The following is a 16667-nucleotide window of genomic DNA, read 5'->3' on the forward strand; positions in this document are numbered from 1 at the left end:
AAGCATTTGGATATGACCTGTTTATAGCCCGAGCTGATTTCTGTCCTGGCAAACCCAGAAAGAGATAAAGCAATGGAGAGCTAAAGAGCTAAATCTCTGCTGTGCAAATGCTGGGAGCACATGTAATAGGATTGTGGAATTGGAGTTACATGTTTTCAAGGATAAGTGCTGGTTGATGATACCGGGCTGTTGTAGCCATGCTTAAATCAGGAAGAGAACTGAGGATTTACAGCAGTTGTTTGGGATGCTGCGGTTTCCCTGTGAGCTTCCAGAACAGAAAAAGGGAAGAAAAGGGGCTTTTGTAGATAAGACAAAAGAGATCCCTGCGAAGGCTGGAGCTCCTGGGGGAAGAAAACATCAGTTCTCTGACCTGAAGGTAGTCGGGTATCACAGGTTTTTCTTACACTAAATAAAAACACTTTGTAGATCTTTGAGCTGAACTTCCATTAGCTTGCATGGGAAAATGTTTGGGTTTTTTTTTAGCAACACTTTCATTTGTTTTTCTGCTCACTTTTCAAGAGATGCATTAAAAACTCTGCATATCCTGAATGCTGTGTTAAACAGGTATTATTGAAATACAGCTTTAAGCTAAGCTTACGGACTGTCAGAGCTGAGCTTGTCTGCCTAATCTGGGCTTGGTCTCTTTCCCTTTGAGGGCTCTGATGCAGTGTTAATTACAGGACATCTCCTGCCTCACCTGCACCAGGGGTGATTCCTGGCAGTGCTGGTGGCAGTGGGCTGCCCTCACCCTGGTTTTGTCCCAGGAGGGACTCAAGGAAGGACAAAGATGTTTGTTACTCTCTCTTTTCGAGGCCTGGCATCTGCTTCTCCTGGGGACTTGCTTGTGAGCTGTGTGTCCATCACTTGTGCTCTTCAGCCCCAGCCAGGCAAGGGAGGGAAGTGCCTCATGTCCCAGGGAGCTGCTTGGGGGCAGACATTTGTGATGGGACAGGGGCTGGGAGAAGAATTTTTTCGGCTGGGAGGAGGATTTTTTGGGCACCTGTGGCAGCCACCAGCATTGGGTGCAAGCATCCTGGCAGAGCCCATCTGTGCTGAGCACAGGGTGGTGGTGGACGCTCTGTGGAGCTGCTGCATCCTGACCCCAGCTGAGACAGCACAGCCTCTCCTCAGGGCTCTCCACACCCCTCCAGGGGTGCTGGGAAGAGGAAGTGTCTGGCTCAGCCCTGGGAATCAGCTCAGATTTAATCATGGCACAGCAACAGCTTTGCCCATCATTAGGACTCAGGCCAGCAGGAATTAAGACTTCCAGGCTGATCTCCATATCTTTCCCAGGATAAAATTTCCCAGAAGTGTTGCTAATCTGCTGCTGCCTGTCCTGAGCTCCCTACAGACACAGTCCTGCTGGTGCCAAGCCCTCCTGGCTCCGCAAGGTGTGTGGGACATTCTGTGTTTAGCTGTGCCTCAAATCCCATTCCAACCCCCTGCCACAGGCAGGGATACCTTCCACACACTAGCACCAAGCCCTGCCCAACCTGGCTGCTGGAACAATCTCTTTCCCAGCCTGCCTGTCTCTGCTTTCACTCTCTGTAAGCCTCCTTTTTGTGTTTCAGTTTTTCCAGGAGCTCCTTGTTCATCCACACAGGTTTCCTAGAGTTCTTACCTGCCTTCCTGCTTGGAGGAGGTGATCACTGAGTATCAACCAGGTTTCATGGGCTCATCTTCCAGCCAGGGTTTTATCCTGTGGGACTCCACCAAGCATATCTTTTGGATAATGACTACATCCAATTGTTGTTGAGTTTCGGATGAAAATCCCTTTTTTCTGCCTGTGCCTCTTCCCTGTGAGATCCTGGAGCTGTACTTTACCTGCTGTAAAAACCTGGGAAATGTTGCTGTTTGCTGGGAGAGGGGAGGTGTAACTGTGACCCCAAATCCCTGCTGGGTATCCCTCCAGGGGGTTCGGGTGGAGGAACTCATGTTGGGCTTGGTGGATCTTGTGTGAGCGCTGCAGCACTGCCTGGGGCAGTGCTGTGGGATGGGGCTGCTGGCTCCTGGCAGCTCCCTCCTCTCTTTCCCATCTCTCTGGCCGTGGCTGCTGGATTGTCAACGAGCAAAAGGCCATTCCGATGGAATTATGGATTGATAAAACAGTGGCGGCTGTTCAGAGAGCAGGTGTTTCCTCCCAGGGTTCAAGTTACCAAACTCATCAGGACATTCCAACTTCTTGCATTTTGAATTCCCTGACCCCCAAGAACAAAGTAATTTTCTCAGCTTTGGAGGCTGAAATCTGCTTACAAGGATTACGTGTGTTCCTGGAGCAGTGGGTACAGATTTTCTTTGTAGAAATGGATGTATTGGGGAGGGTATTAAACCCCAGTACAAGTTCCTGTTCTGGAATGGAAATTGCTGTGCAGGTTTGGAGCAAGGCATGTTGGAGCTGGCTGATTTCTTTGGCAGATGTCTGATGCTGTTACATCATCCCCAGCCCTCAGAGCTCCGAGGGCTTCGGAGGGCTCAGTGTCTTGTGGTGGGTTGGCCATGGCATGCCCTGCTCTTCCCACTTCCCTGGTGTAGGAGAACAAGCATTTTCCATAAGGAGCTGTCAGCAAGCTCTGCCTCCCACAAATCCGTGTCCTGAGGTGATGGGAAGCACTGGTCAGGGAGAAGAGCTGTAGGAAATCTCCACTGGATGGGAGTTGTCAATGCACTCATCCAATCTCTGAGCAGCATGTGGAGATGGTATTTGCTGGGGATAAGTGACCTTCTACTGCTTTTGTTGTGTGGGCATTCTAGGGATTTCTTTTTAAAATACATTCTGTTTTGCTCCCTGAGACCTCTGCCAGTGCTTCCAGGTTATTGTTCTCTGAGATCCATGCTGACCTCGAGTGTAATTTTGCTGAGAGCATTCAACTGGGAGCCAAGCTTTCTGTAAAACTCCAGCTCAACAGCAGTGGTACAGCTTGCTGAACCCAAGGACTGTGGAAAGCGATGCTTTAGAACAAGGAAGTGCTGCCTGCAGCCCTCAGTGTCTGGAGCTGACCGACTGCAGAGTGAAGGGAAACCGCCTTAATTGGCTTTTGTGGCTCTGGCAAATGCAACAAACAGTGAGAAGCAATTTGGATTTGAATTATCTCCCCCCCTGCACTAACAGGTTGAGGTGGTGTTAGTGATAAAAGCCTGGCTGCTGGAGTTTGGCTGAGGTGTGTTTCAGGGGGTTAGGCAACTGAACAGCAGCTCTGTGTATGTGGATGCTTTGGGCCAACCCTTTAATCTTCCTTTTTCATTCCAGGAGCTACGTGGGACAACCAATGTTCCCCTTTGGTCCTGTTTACTGCTGCAACAGCCTTGTGTGAGTAAGGGCTGGGGTGGATTTGGTGAAAGTGTGTGTTTGCAGCTCCTGCCCACCCTCCTCCTCCCCTTCCCCTCTCTGTCCTGGGGCAGGGCAGGACCAGTGGTCTCCTGGGAATAAAAATGTTCAGGCTTCTTAGAGATGCAGAGTAAAATGTTTATATGAGAGACCATGTCAGCAGCTGCATGTTTTATCCAAGCAAGCAAGTCCAGAAATGTTTATAGAAACTGGCAGCACTGAATTGGGACAGTTCGTCACTAATCTTTGCAAAGATACGAAACTGATTAAATAAAAAGATTCCCTGAGGAAGCCTCCAAGTTGAATATAAGGGTGACCCAGGCTTCTAAAGGCTCCTCTCTGGCCCCTGTTCCTCCCCACACTTCCTCTGTGTGGTCACTCCAAATTGCTGCCAGCTGGCCCATTTGTCCTGTGGGGAGTTGTGCTTCTCCTTGGTTCTGACCTTTCAGAGAGACAGACAAAATCTGTGGCCCGTGCAGATCTTTGAATTTGCAGCCAGCCTAACAGTGAGAGGGACGAATACAGAGAGTTTAAGCAGCAGAGGGAGGAGACTATTGACCGCAAACCTCACTGTGCCCATATATGAGTCTGAGTCTTCTTGCCTGTTATGTTTGAGTTTTTCTTGCCTCTGTGTTGCCTTCTACCCTTGTTCCAGACATCAGGTTATGGTATGTTTCCAGCTAGACAAATATGAGCTGTTTTTTTGTTCCGGGCTAAGTTTTTTTTTTTTTTTTTCCAGCCCAGTGGTTTTGTAGTGTGGTGCCTTCACAGAGACAAAAACAGAACAGAAAAAAACAATTTTAAAAAATGTCAGCATCATAAAGAAAGAGAAATTAAACTAGAGGACTGCTATATCATCAAAGTGAGCATGCCAGTGTGTGGCAGGACAGCCAGTTAACAGAAAATGATAGTGAAATTGGGTGATATTTCCAGTCTCCCCAGAGGGAAAGCACATGTGGTTTACAATGGATAATGAAATGTTATGGTTTTTATGTCTAATACGTTAATTCTGCCAGGGCAGTAATCCCGAGGATCCAATCCACATTTAAGTTGGAAAGATATGCAAAGGCTTTTATTGAAGACATAAACTACAATGCATTTAAGGCAAAATAACAGAAAGGTGGGAGAGGTTTCCCCTTCTCTTCCCTTCTGTCCCACTCTGCTGTATCAAATACTGACTTGTGCCAGAGGGGCTGCTGCCCTGAAGCCTAGTGCTTCTTCCGTGGCAAACATAAAAGTTAATCCGCTTTTTTTTCAGTTTTGGGAGAGACATACCATTTGTGATGGTTTTGTGCTTGTGTGGATTTTGTAAGAGCAAGTCTTGAGTTTGAAACACCTGCAGGGGCCAGTGGTTTTGGATCAACCCAAGGTACTGATCCAGAGTGTAACCCATGTGTTGTGCACCTGGTTCACCCTGATCCAGCCCCAATTCCCTCCTGTGCTTCCCTGCCCAGTGGTGGAGATGTGGCTCTGAGCCGGCCTTTTAATCAGGGCCATGTGTTCCCTCTCCCCTCCTTGCAGCAGCACCGGGGCTTTGCTCAGTGCTCAGTGTGTGAGTTCAGGGAGCAAAATGGCCAGAAAATAAAACTGTGGTGTTTTGGCCAGCTGTGTTTTGGGAGCCAGGTTGCTGGAAGAGGTAGGCAGGATGTGACAGCCCTGATGTGGTCATTTTTGGAGAGATCTGGGGAGGAAGGACGTGTCTTGTAGCCTGTTTGGCTCTCTTGTAGTCCCAGTAGTGTCATCAGAACACTTCACTCCAAAGCCTAGTAATAGATGGACAGCCTTGGTTTAACCTTTCCTTGCCAGCTGTGGGGCTCTGCTGCTTTGCTGTGGCTTTTTGAGCTTTTCCACGTGTGTCCTGCAAGCTGATGTCCCAGGGGACACCTGCTGTAAGGACTAGAGGGCAGAGGAAGGAAGCGGAGGCTCTTCCTGAAGAGGCTCTGGCTCACCCGTGCTGTGGGATCCCCTGATGGGGAGGTGCAGGAGACCCCCTGTGCTTTTCTGTGCTTGTTCTGCTTTCTCAGGGGTCTCTCCAGGACATGGATGCAGGAAGATCTGAGCTTGATGTGTTACTGCAATGGGAGGAGAGATGGATGCTCACACCCTGTGCAAGCCTGGCCTCAGCTTGGGGGAGCCCAGACGGGTTCTGCAGAACCCCAAAATGCGGAACATGGTTATTTATGTTTGGGAGTTCCCTCCTCTGCCCCAGTGTGGCTGCACTGGGGGGAAGTGGGCCACAGTTATCAAAGCCATTTCTCCAAGTGGCCAAGCCCAGCATTCTTGACGTGCTTCAGCACACTTCTGCTTTTGGGCAATCAGTGCAGCCTGTGAAACTGAGCTGATTTGTTTCTCTGCAGTGTTGTTCTCCCTGCCTATTTATTGCAACTTTAATGCCTCTCCAGTACTACCCAACCCATGCCCTGTGTATAAATCACATCTTTGTCTGTGCATGTGGGGAATAGCATAAAGGGAAAATAACTTTGGTCACACAGACTTACATGGAGCAGAATCTGCCCTGATATCTCTCTGAGCTTGGAGTTGGAACAGTGACAGCAGGCAGCATTGGAGTCCACTCCCAAATGTTGTGTTTAATCCTAAATCAGGCTTTAGCCTTCAAGTAACAGACAAATACTGAAAAGCCTCATAAGAAGGAGGAGGAACAGGCAGGACTTTAAAAAAAAAAAGTACAAATGAGGAAAAGTAATCAGCAGTTCTGGGAGTATTATGATTTTTAGAATGCAAGGCTTTTGCCAGTAACAGGGACCAGGTCTCTGCCCTTGAGCTTGTTTAAGAAGTTAATCTGTATGAACTCTCAGTCTTAGGGATCACTCAGAGCAATGATGGCTCTCTGAGCCTTTGGCCTCACATTTGTACAAGTAAGAAGGCAAGCTCACAGAGCAGTGGCACTAGAAGCTGGAGGCTCAGGTGAGGCCCTAAAGCAGCCCTTGCAGAGGTGAGCATGTAACCCATGGCTGTAGCTGTTGTCTGTCAGGGCTGCTGCTGCTGTGCAGACATTCAGGAACGGGCTCACAGAGCAGGACAGGGGTTGCAGTACCACCAACCAGGTGTTCTTTGCCTGATGTGTCCATAATAAGCTGTGGCCTTACTCCAAAAAGTAGTATGGAACACGGTTTGAGAGGCTCTTTATTTTGTTTTAAATGTGCTGGTACCAAAAGATAGCCAAGGACTTCTGACTGCAGCTCAGAGAAGATGGCTTCAGTTGCTCCATGCTTTTCTTTTGCACTTGTTCTGCCTCTCCTCTCTCTGCCCTGCTGGCCATGGAGATGAGTCATTGTTTAAAGGTGTTCCTTGGTCGTTCTTCTCAGCTCCTGCCATTCCATGAACTGTGAGGAGGCTTCAAGGCAGTGCTCATCTCCCCTTGGTGTGGAGATCTCTGCTTTATGTCCTCTCTGCCAGGCATAGGTGGTCCTGGGTGTTTGGGAATTGTTTGGACAGTTCCCCTGAGCTTGGGGCCACCATGTCAATCAGGTGGAAAGGGATGTGTGGGGTCCTCCCAAACAGGATCAGCTCTGGGACCAAACCAGGCTCCTCTCCAGGCAGGGCTTGAAAACCTCCCAAGGATGGAGCAAGCACAACCTCTCCTGAGAACCTGACTCCACGTCCCTTTTTGCCAGGAGTGTCTTCATGGTGGAGAAATTGGTGTATCCCAACTGCTCTGCCAGCGATTCCCTGTGTCCCACTCAAATATGGTTCACCATTGTGGGTGCCCGACAGAGGCCACAGATGTGCACAGATTGTGCTTTGAAATGAAAGGTTTGTTCCTCCTGAGCAGCACAGCAGCTGCAAACAGATCTAGGGAAATGGAATTATATGGGATGTGGCATGGCTTTGAATGAGGGGAGGATAAATAGGGAAAGTTGCAGATCAGCATTTACTTTCAGAGAAACTTGTGTTGCTCTTTCAATTAAATTACTTGATGGGAGTTTTAAAAGGGAAAAAGACCCCTCAAGGCAGCTTAGAACAAGTTAATAGGAAAGGAGGAGCAGGGAAGGCACTGAGACATAGAGCAGAGACATGTGGTCAGTCCAGTTGTGCCAGCCCTGTGTACCTGTTGTAATGTTTACAACCCTGAGTCAGCCTGTGATAGTCAGGGCTGGTGGCCCTCTGGGTAGGACCTGAGGTCCAGATCTCTGCTTCCTGTGGAGGGTGTTGTGGAGCCTGAAGACACCTGGAAATTCTCTGGCTGTGGAGAAGGGGGAAGGTGCTGGAGCTGGAGTCTGGGCCGAGATTTCAGCCATATGGGGTCTGGGACTTTCAACCTTTCCTTGGGAAATGAAAGCTTTGTGAAATATTACTCCTCCTTGTTTTGAAAGAGAAGAAGAGAGACAGCCTGAGATATTAGGAAAAGAAGGTTGGGGGCAGGGGCGATGATGAAGTGGCTTTTAGCTGGACTTTTCTTGTTAGCTATAGACTGAACCAATTTCTCCTCAAAGAGAGACTGCATTTTAGGGGGATGCATGGTGAGCCAAGAGACCTGCTTTAGTGGCTGAGAGTGACTGGAGTGGAGTGAACAGAGAAAAGTTGAGGAGGGTTGTGGTGATGCCACCTGTCTTCAGAGAAGAAGGGAAGAAGATCTCTGTTCTTGGATCCTTGGCCCCAGGGGAAAATGGGGGGGGTCTGTGGTCCCAAAAAGAGACACTGTACTGTTGTTCCTGTTGGTCCTTGGCAAAGCATCCTTAAAGGTGCCCTATGAGCAGTCTTGGTCCATGCACGGTGGTGAGAGCACTGTGACATGGAGAGGAGAGTGTCACACTGGCAGATTGTCTCTGGGCGGTGACATGGAAACACAAGAGGTGGCAATTGTGTTTCTTGGGGGGGTGGTCTATGGCATGAGGAGAGACTCCTCTCTCCCTTGATGGACTGAGTATTGATTATCTGAAGGGTGGGAACCTGATTGAGGGTCTGAATTGTGTCTCACTGCGGTTTGTTGGAATTGTTGGGGGAGGAGGAATGTTTTGGAAGGTTTTCATTTTAGATTTAGTGTGTTGTTTTCTTTTTCCTTTTATCATAGTAGTAGTTTAATAAAGTTTTTTCCTTTGTTATTAAGCTTGGGCCTGCTCTGCTCTGTTCCTGATTGCATCTCATAGTATTTATTTGGGAAGGTGCATTTTCATGGGGGCTCTGGCATTGTGCCAGTGTCAAACCATGACAAGGGCTTTGAGTCATGCTGTGAGTGGAGTCAGGGCCCTTGAGAGAGGTGTTAACAGTATGGCTCCTGTGCTGTGCTCTGGTCCAGGAAGGTTGAAACCAGGTCAGGGTTTCTCTTCATTGAGGTGACATTGAAGGGAGATCTTATTTTTTTTTTTTGTTTTGTTTTTTGTTTTTTTTTTTTTTAACCATCTGGCTGTAATAGAAGAAATAAATTGAAGCTTGTTTTCTAAAAATGAGAACATGTGCAGTCAACCAGCATCTTTTATTTTTATGCAGCACATCTAAAATAGATGCGAGTCTGCCTCTTTCTCAGTGTGCATCCGGCACAAAGTCACAGCAGCATTGGTGCTCCTGCCCTTTTCCTCTGTGCTCCCTCCCTTCATTTCCCTGCTCCCACCACTTGGCAGGGAGCTGCTGAGGGAGTGACTTGGGTTTGGATGTGCCAGTCAGCCCCACATGGCAGGGGAAGGTGGCAGTGACACCAGGAGGGTGTGGGTGGGTGGCTGTGGTGCTGCTCTGGTCCCTACTCCTTAGGAACCTCTGTGTGGGAGAAGGAGGGAGCAAGGACACACGTGGCAGCCCTCCTGCTCAGGTGGAAGGTAGAATTGGATGGACAGGGAGGGAGCAGTTGTTCACAGTTGTTTGCTTTGGGTCTGCTGGGAGTGGAGAGCACTTCCCTCTCAGTTCCTGCCTCCTGCACATGAAGAATAATGGAATCACAGAATCATTTAGGATGGCAAATACCTCTGAGACCATCAAGTCCCAGCTGTGCCTGATGCCCGTCGTGTCCCCAGCCCGGAGCACTGAGTGCCACATCCAGGAATTCCTTGGATACCTCCAGGGATGGGCACTCCAAACCTCCCTGGGCAGCCCCTGCCAAGGCCTGAGCACCCTTTCCAGGGAGAAATTCCTTCTGGTGTCCACCACGAGCCTGCCCTGGCCCAGCCTGAGGCCATTCCCTCTCCTCCTGTCCCTGTTCCCTGGGAGCAAAGCCTGGCTGTCCCCTCCTGTCAGGGGTTGTGCAGAGCCCCAAGGTCTCCCCTGAGCCTCCTTTTCTCCCTTCCTCTCTGATGTCCCCTCCCTGTGTTTGGGCAGCTCTGCAGTTGTCCAGGGCAAGGGAACAATCTTCCCATACTGTCTTTTTTATTTCATCAGGGTTGTGCAGGAGATGGGGATAATACTTGCCTTGCAGAGCCATTGTGAAAGTTAAGTTGCTAATTATTTACAAAGCACATCAGAGTGCTGCTTCAGGTATACACAGGGTTATGATAATATCTAATTAGTAATTCCTTATGACACTTCATTTTCTTCCTGCCATAAATATTGGCCTGATGTAGGGACAGCCCTGCCTGTGCTTGTCATCCCAGTGCCTCAGAGGGAATAAAAAAAGCTGGATTTAGTTTGTAAATGGTGCCTCTTTATCCCCCTCATTCTGTCCCATCTGACCCAAAAAACCACTCTGACCCTTTTGGTGAGCTGCTGCCGGGCTGGTGTCCATTGATGGGCCACTGCTTGGGGAGACAGGAGGACTCACCCCTTCCATAGAAATCTCACCCCTCTGGCAAAACCGCCTTGCTCTTCCCTGCTTTTCCATCCTTCCCAGCCTCACAGCTCTGTGCCCTCTCTTGCTGGGCAGGGGCAGGTGAGGGAAGAGCAGGACAGAAGGAGCTGCCATGGCAAGATCTCTGCCCTCCCTTTCTGTGAAACCTGGACCAAGAGCTGGGATAATGGGGTATAAGATTTTCTCTCTCAGATTTTCTTTCTCTCTGTTCTTGCCCAGGTTTACATCCCACATTGTGCTGTTCTGTTTCAAGGTGTGTGTGCAGCATCTTGTCTATGCTTTGGCCAGTGTGGATATGCGATTTCATCCTGTAGTGTGTTGTTTTCCTCAACTCCAAATAAATAAAACTCGGAGACCTTCCCTGTCCATCACACATTGCTGGTTTTACTTATCTGTGAGTGGCTTTGGGCGCTTCGGAGGGTGTCAATATCCTGTGTGTTTAATTCTTCAGTGCAGTGAGTCCAGAAACTTGTGATACCTATTTTTAGCGTTGAAAAGTTTTGACAGCTAAAGTAAACCTACATTATCCATCACTTGACAGCCTCGTCACCAGCGTGCAGCTTGTCACTCCCGCTCAGAGCTGATTTTTCCAATGAAATTAAAATTATTGGCAGGGATGTGGTGGAAGTGTGTCAGAATGCAGCATGAAAATGACAGCAGCTACTGCCTGGTTTAAAAAAAAAATGAGAGGAGGTGTTTGCATTAGAGGTCTTGAATAAAATGTTCCTCCTTGAGCATTCCTATGGAAAAAGGAAGCAGTCCCTGTTCTGTTAAGCTCTGGCTGGTCCTTGTGCCACGTGGCTGTTCTGTGCGGGGTGGTGCTGCTGCCCCAGGGCTTGTGTGCAATGGGGTGTCACAGCCACTGTCCTCTCAGGGGACACAGGATGGACACAGCCCTGTCCCCTCAGGGGAGCCCACCAGGTGGGGTTGGGCACCCCAAAAAAACCCTCTGGTGCTGGGCAGTGCAGAGCTCGTGGTGGCTTTGGGCCAGTGTGTGTGTCTGGAAGAGCTGCCCCAGTGCAGGAGAGGAAGCCGGGATTTCTGTAGGAGCTAATCCTGCGTACACAGAGGGGTATGTTGTACCTGCACACACCTGCATGGGACTGGGGCACAGCAGCAGCCCTGCCTTTGCCCGTGAGGAGACAGCCCTGAGGCTGCCAGAGCTCCAGGAGCCTTTGGATAATGCTCCCAGGGATGCACAGGGTGCGATTGGTGGGTGTCTGTGCACAGGATGGTCCTTGTGGGTCCCTTCCAGCTCAGGAGGTTCTTTGGGTGTCTGCAAGCAGAGTGCCCACATTGCTGTGAGAGCTGCCAGCCACAAGCAGTGCTATGAAATACAAACCTTAAATTTTAGCTTGTGCTTGGGCCAGAGGTGGTTCCTGCCTCTTGTCACTTGTCTTGGTTTCATAGGCAAAGGTGCTGGCTTGCTGCCACCATCCACTCCCTGGAGCTCATTAGGAGCCTTTTTCAGCTTCCCTTGTAGCCAAACAACAGGGATCAGCTTTCCCAGGAGCTGATATATCTGCTGACCTCTCCAAAGGGGAAAAACCTCATATAATTCATTACCTGACTTCTGTAGAGGCTGAAAGGGAACTCATTTGTGACTGAACAATACTTGCCTTTTACAACTCCCTTCCTAATCCCAAATAGAAACATGAAGCTGAGAAAATCTTTCTGATAGTGGGAGTGTGGATACATTCAACCCAGTATAATTTTTCATGGCATTAATGTTCTGTAATTGCCGGGGGTTGGTTTGCAGGTTTTTGTTGGACAAAGTGAAAGCAGGCAGTGTTAAACATCAATTCGAGGGGGTAGAACTGATTCTGATGGTAGTGTGAGGGTTTTCCATCAGTGCCCTCTTGTGAGATGCTGCTTTACAGATATCCAGTTTGAAAGCTGAGGTTTCAAAAAAAAAAGAATACAAGCTAAGTCAACTTTCTTCTTCAGTTCATGACTGAGTACAAGATGGCTCGAGTCAAACTGTCCCCTGCTACACACAGACAGCCCTTTGCTCCTGCCAGGTGCATGTGGCTGCACAGGCACAAAGAGTGGGATTCCAGGGTGAAAGCCAGCACATGGCTTGGCCACATCATCCACAGGGAACTTTGAAGGCCAGGTTATGTGTGTAGGGCTGCAGTTTTTCCAAGATTTCCTGGAAAAGGGCACAAATGTCCCAGTGATGTGTGCCTGGTGCCCACGAGTACCACCAGGGTCATCTGTGCTTGTGGGACCAAAACTGGCCTGGACGTCAGCTCCTTGGCGTTCCCCTGGGGATGTTCCTGATTGATGATTAGTGGCTGGTAGGCCCCAGGTCGTGTCCTGAAAGATGCTTGGTCAGAATGGGTGATGATCACCTCAGGAACTCTGCTGTGGCTTCCAGAGGGACCTGAGTGGCTCCAGTTGTCTGCATGGTGGAGACGGAACACTCTTCCAAGGCCACTTGTGTGTGCAGGTGAAAAATAAGCCAGATACAATCATGAATTTTTGAAGCACCTTGGCTTTGTAAAGTAAGCCTTAGTTAAAGAGATACGGTCTGCAGAGCCCTGTGTGAGCACAGCAGATGCTCCTCACATCTCACCTTCCTGCTGTGCTCGGGGTGAGTCACTGTGCTGAAGTGACTCCTTTTTTTCTGCCCCAAGTGCTAATCCATTGTTAAAATGATATCAGCTCATGCGTCCTAATTAGCAGGTGTGCCAGGGTGTGAGAGGCCCAAGATGTTAATTAGGGTTGATAAACACACCTTTATGCAGGACACAGACCTGGATTGTCTCTCCCTTCCTTTCACCACAGAGAAGTGCTGTGTTGAGGGACCTTTCTCCTCTGGGCTCTGTGGTGGGATCTCCACGTCTCAGCTCGATATTCCCTGGACAGTTCACAGAATCACAGAATGTCTTGAGTTGGAAGGGCCCAACAAGGACCATCCAGTCCCACTTCTGACCCTGCACGCTCACCGCAACAATCCCAGCCTGGGCATCCCTGGCAGCACTGTCCAAATGCTCCTGGAGCTCTGACAGCCTCGGGGCTGTGCCCATGCCCTGGGGAGCCTGGGCAGTGGAAGAACTTCTTCCTGATATCCAGCCTAACTCTCCCCTGGCACAGCTGCTGCAGCTGTTGCCTGGGTCTTGTTTCTGTCATAGGGAGCAGAGACTAGAGCTGCCCCTCAGGAGGAGCTGCATCCCCCATTGAGGTCTGACCTAAGTCTTCTCCAGACTGGTGGGATTCATCCTGCCAGAAGGATGGAAGGAAAATAGACTTTTCCCAGTGGTACCATTACTCAGCTGAGGAGGGGAGGGTCACTTTGTGCCCTGCTACAGGGCTGAGCTCACGGCTACTTGTGGAAGCCTTGCAGCCATCCCACGTCTGCGTGTCGTGTCGAGCAGAACACGCCGGCTGTCTCTGAACAGGTTTTGGTAGTTCCTGGCTGGCACAGGGGAGCACAGCTGTTTACACAAGCTGGCTCGCGCCCTCGGAGGAAGCCCACATCAAAAGGGTGTATCCCAGTGTGTCAGCGGGGCCTAGAGCCAGTGCCAGTCCTGGAAGTGCCTGTTCTCCCTGGCGGAGAGCCTGGCACTGCCCACCAGGGCACTGCCTACCCAGCGAGGCTCCTGAGGGAGGGCTGCTCCACACCTTCCCTCCTCCCACCATCCCGGGCTGCTCAGCCAGCCACGCTTCCCTGGAGGAAGCATCTCATTTCTCAGGAGCAGGGTGGGTTGGGTCCTACATGGCTCAGGAGGTGGCATCCCTTTCCTCTCCCTCCATGAATTTCTCTCCATATATTAGGATTGCTGTTTATGGCTCACTGGTTTTTGCTCCACTGCTCTGGGTCATGATTGAAGTCACTGCTTTTCTTTTGCAGATCTGCACTGAACCTTCTGTTTCTGCACAACTCCATGACAGGAGGGGACAGGCGGAGGCAGGGGGGCACAGGGGGAGAGAGAATGGCCTCAGGCTGGGCCAGGGCAGGCTCAGGGTGGACACCAGCAGGAGTTTCTCCATGGAAAGGGTGCTCAGGCCTTGGATCTCCCAGGGAGGTTTGGAGTGCCCATCCCTGGAGGTATCCAAGGAATTCCTGGAGGTAGCACTCAGTGCTCTGGGCTGAAGACAAGGTGGGCATTGGGCATAGGTTGGACTCAATGGCCTTGGAGGTCTTTTCCAGCAAAATGATTCTGTGATTTAACACCCACCAGTGGTTACACCAATGTCTGAAGCTTTCTGCAAGCTACTCTTACAGCAGCTCATGTTTTCCTGGGAGTTCTGGCCATGCCCAGGCTTTGCTCTGGGTAGCAGGAAGAGATGTCCCACGTTGCTGTGGCAGGATGCAGATGGCACTGGCAGCAGAAGGGTGGTGCTGCCTTTTGCCCTTCCACTGTGAGAATCGCTGCTGGTCTGTGGCAATAAGCACTTGTCCCTCCTCTGGAGTGTGGCAACAGGCTTGCAGAGTCTGTAGGAGCTGGTGTGTGCACACCTGTGTGTGGGTACAGGCTGTGTTCACCCCACAGCGATCCCGCTATGATGGGAATGATCCCATTCTGATGGCAGCAATCCCGGCTGGGCGGTGTGGGAGCTCTACCCGTTGCAGGTGTCCAAGCCAAGTTGGACCCGAAGGCAGGCAGCAGCAGCCCCCGTCGCCCTCTGAGTCACTGGTGGCTCACCAAACCTGCTTGTCTGCTTGGGGTTTGCAAGTTCCCAGCGCTGAGAGCTTCTCTCCCGTTTGTTTGTCCTGCAATGGGACCTGCTGGTTTGCTCATTCAGGGCTTCAATTCATCATAATGCTGGGGATTGTTGAGTGCTCCCCGGGCCAAACAGTATCTGGCCCATCCCTCCTTCATCCCTCTGCTGCTGTCGAGGTGGAGCACTGTGGTGCTTCTGGGCTGTGCCTGTGGTCATGGGGGACCTCGTGCTGGGCGTGGGTGGATCTGTCAGAAACATCTGAGATGAGAAGTTAAACCCAGGGTGCTGTTTGAAGTGGGCTCAGACTCACTGCTCGCTCCTGTTCCTGGTCACGGGGGCTGTAAGGATGGCTGTGCCATGTCAAATTGCTTCTCTGATATCTGGTCCCTGACCCAAAATAGAATCATCTCCTCCCTTGCTCTGCACCCGCAGCACCCGAGCGTGTGGACCTCAGGCCTCACTCCAGCTGTTAAATCCTTTCAGTGCCACAGCAGTGTGTCCAGCCCTGGGTCAGAGCTGGGCACATACCTTTTGCCATTTTACTTTGTTCTTTTCCTCACAGTTCTGTCCTTTTCCCAACTTGTGGTCACTGCTGGGTTGCAGAGGGAGGGACTGCAAGGGTAGCGGCATTGCTCAATAGTCGGTATGTGTGAAGCATCATGCAGAGTTGTAAATGTTAATTTATTAATTAATTTGATTTCTGCTTGTAAAGAATATTTACTGTGATGTCTGCTTTTTTTTTTTTTCAGAGCAGTTTCATACCTGTTTTTCTTGTCTCATATACGTGGTGCAGAGGCAAGGTGGGGGAAGTTGGGGGATAAACACAGATGGGTTGGGTTTTGTGTTGCTATTTCTTATTTATAGCAACCATTAGCTAGCCCTGGTCTGGAGGATGCTGCTGCTCTAATCTTAATCCAGAGACAGTTATGTGAAAGTAGGAATTAAGTAAAACCAGATCTATGTAATTTCTAATTCCTTGCAGTTCCCAATCCTGGAAACCCTTCTGCATCTGTGGGCAGCTCGCTGGGAGCAGCTGCTGGTGTGTTTTTAACGAGTCCCCTGCAGAAGCACCATCCGATACGGACCCGGGGAAACCCTCCGGGGGGGTCGGGGGGAAGTCAAGGGCAGAGGCAAAAGGCACAGGCTGGGGCAGAATGTTTTATTTTCTGTCTTGCTGGTGAGCTGCTGCTGCGAACACGGCAGAATCCCGAGGAGTGTGGAGCTGGTGCACTCGGAATGCGGGAGCCAGCCGCTTCTCCGGGCTCACTGGGGATTTAGTTCTTGGCTCCTCTCGCAGCGCTGGTGAGTTAAAGTCACCCCGGAGGGGATGTCCTTAGGAATTCAGATTTCAGGAGCAAGCGGGGTTGAGTGGCAGCTCGTCTGAAGCCTGTGACGGGAGGAATTCATCAGAAGAGGGAGGGAGGAAGGGAGGGATGGCAAAGCCCCAAACCTTCAAACACACCCAACTGACCCATCTCATCTCAGCGTGAAACTTCTCAAGTCACGCCCACTCCGGGGCAGAAGGGGAATGAAATGCTGGCGCTTCCTCCTTTCTGCTAGCGGCAGCCGGGGCTCGGGAAGCGCAGGAGAAGATGTTTGTGCTGCTGATGATGAGCGGTAAGAACCGGGCCGGCGGCAGGAGCTCTGCCTGCTGGAGTGCTGGGGCTCGCATGCAGCTGGGGAAATGTCTTTGGGGTGTAGCACCGTCGGGCTGTCGGATGCTGTGTATCCAGGAGGGCTTTCCTCTCCCAGGTTCCGTCTTTCCCCAGTGTGGATAGAGGTGTTGCTTTCTGCGAGCTGTGTTTAGTTGGGTTGTGAGGTGCTGTTTACTCGTCCAGACACCGAGCTGATTGAATGGGAGCTGGGGAGTTCATAGCTGAATTCCCTAAGAGAGAAAATGTGGTATCGTGTTACTGACTAGAGATGTTCCCTTCTCCA

General features: G+C 50.5%; 1 protein-coding gene across 12 annotated transcripts in view; it reads left to right on the forward strand.

Annotated features, from left to right (window-relative positions):
- TIAM1 (TIAM Rac1 associated GEF 1) overlaps positions 1 to 16667 on the forward strand; it is a 155895-nt gene that overhangs the window by 40082 nt on the left and 99146 nt on the right. For 7 of the 12 annotated variants that reach the window (XM_085567164.1, XM_085567400.1, XM_085567217.1 and 4 more), the window contains one exon: positions 3248 to 3307. The exons of 2 other annotated variants lie outside the window; for them this stretch is intronic. Coding sequence is in view for 1 of the 10 variants with exons in the window: in XM_085567042.1 (XP_085423168.1) it covers positions 16322 to 16346 (25 nt within the window). In the remaining 9 variants the exon portion in view is untranslated. Of the gene's footprint in view, positions 1 to 3247; positions 3308 to 14094; positions 16347 to 16667 lie in introns of those variants that run through there. 3 more of the 12 variants (XM_085567345.1, XM_085567042.1, XM_085567101.1) reach the window with 2 other exon arrangements.

The sequence above is a fragment of the Lonchura striata genome, chromosome 1 (assembly GCF_050655825.1).
Source record: "Lonchura striata isolate lonStrDom1 chromosome 1, ASM5065582v1, whole genome shotgun sequence".
In the NCBI taxonomy this organism is placed as follows: Eukaryota; Metazoa; Chordata; class Aves; order Passeriformes; family Estrildidae; genus Lonchura; species Lonchura striata.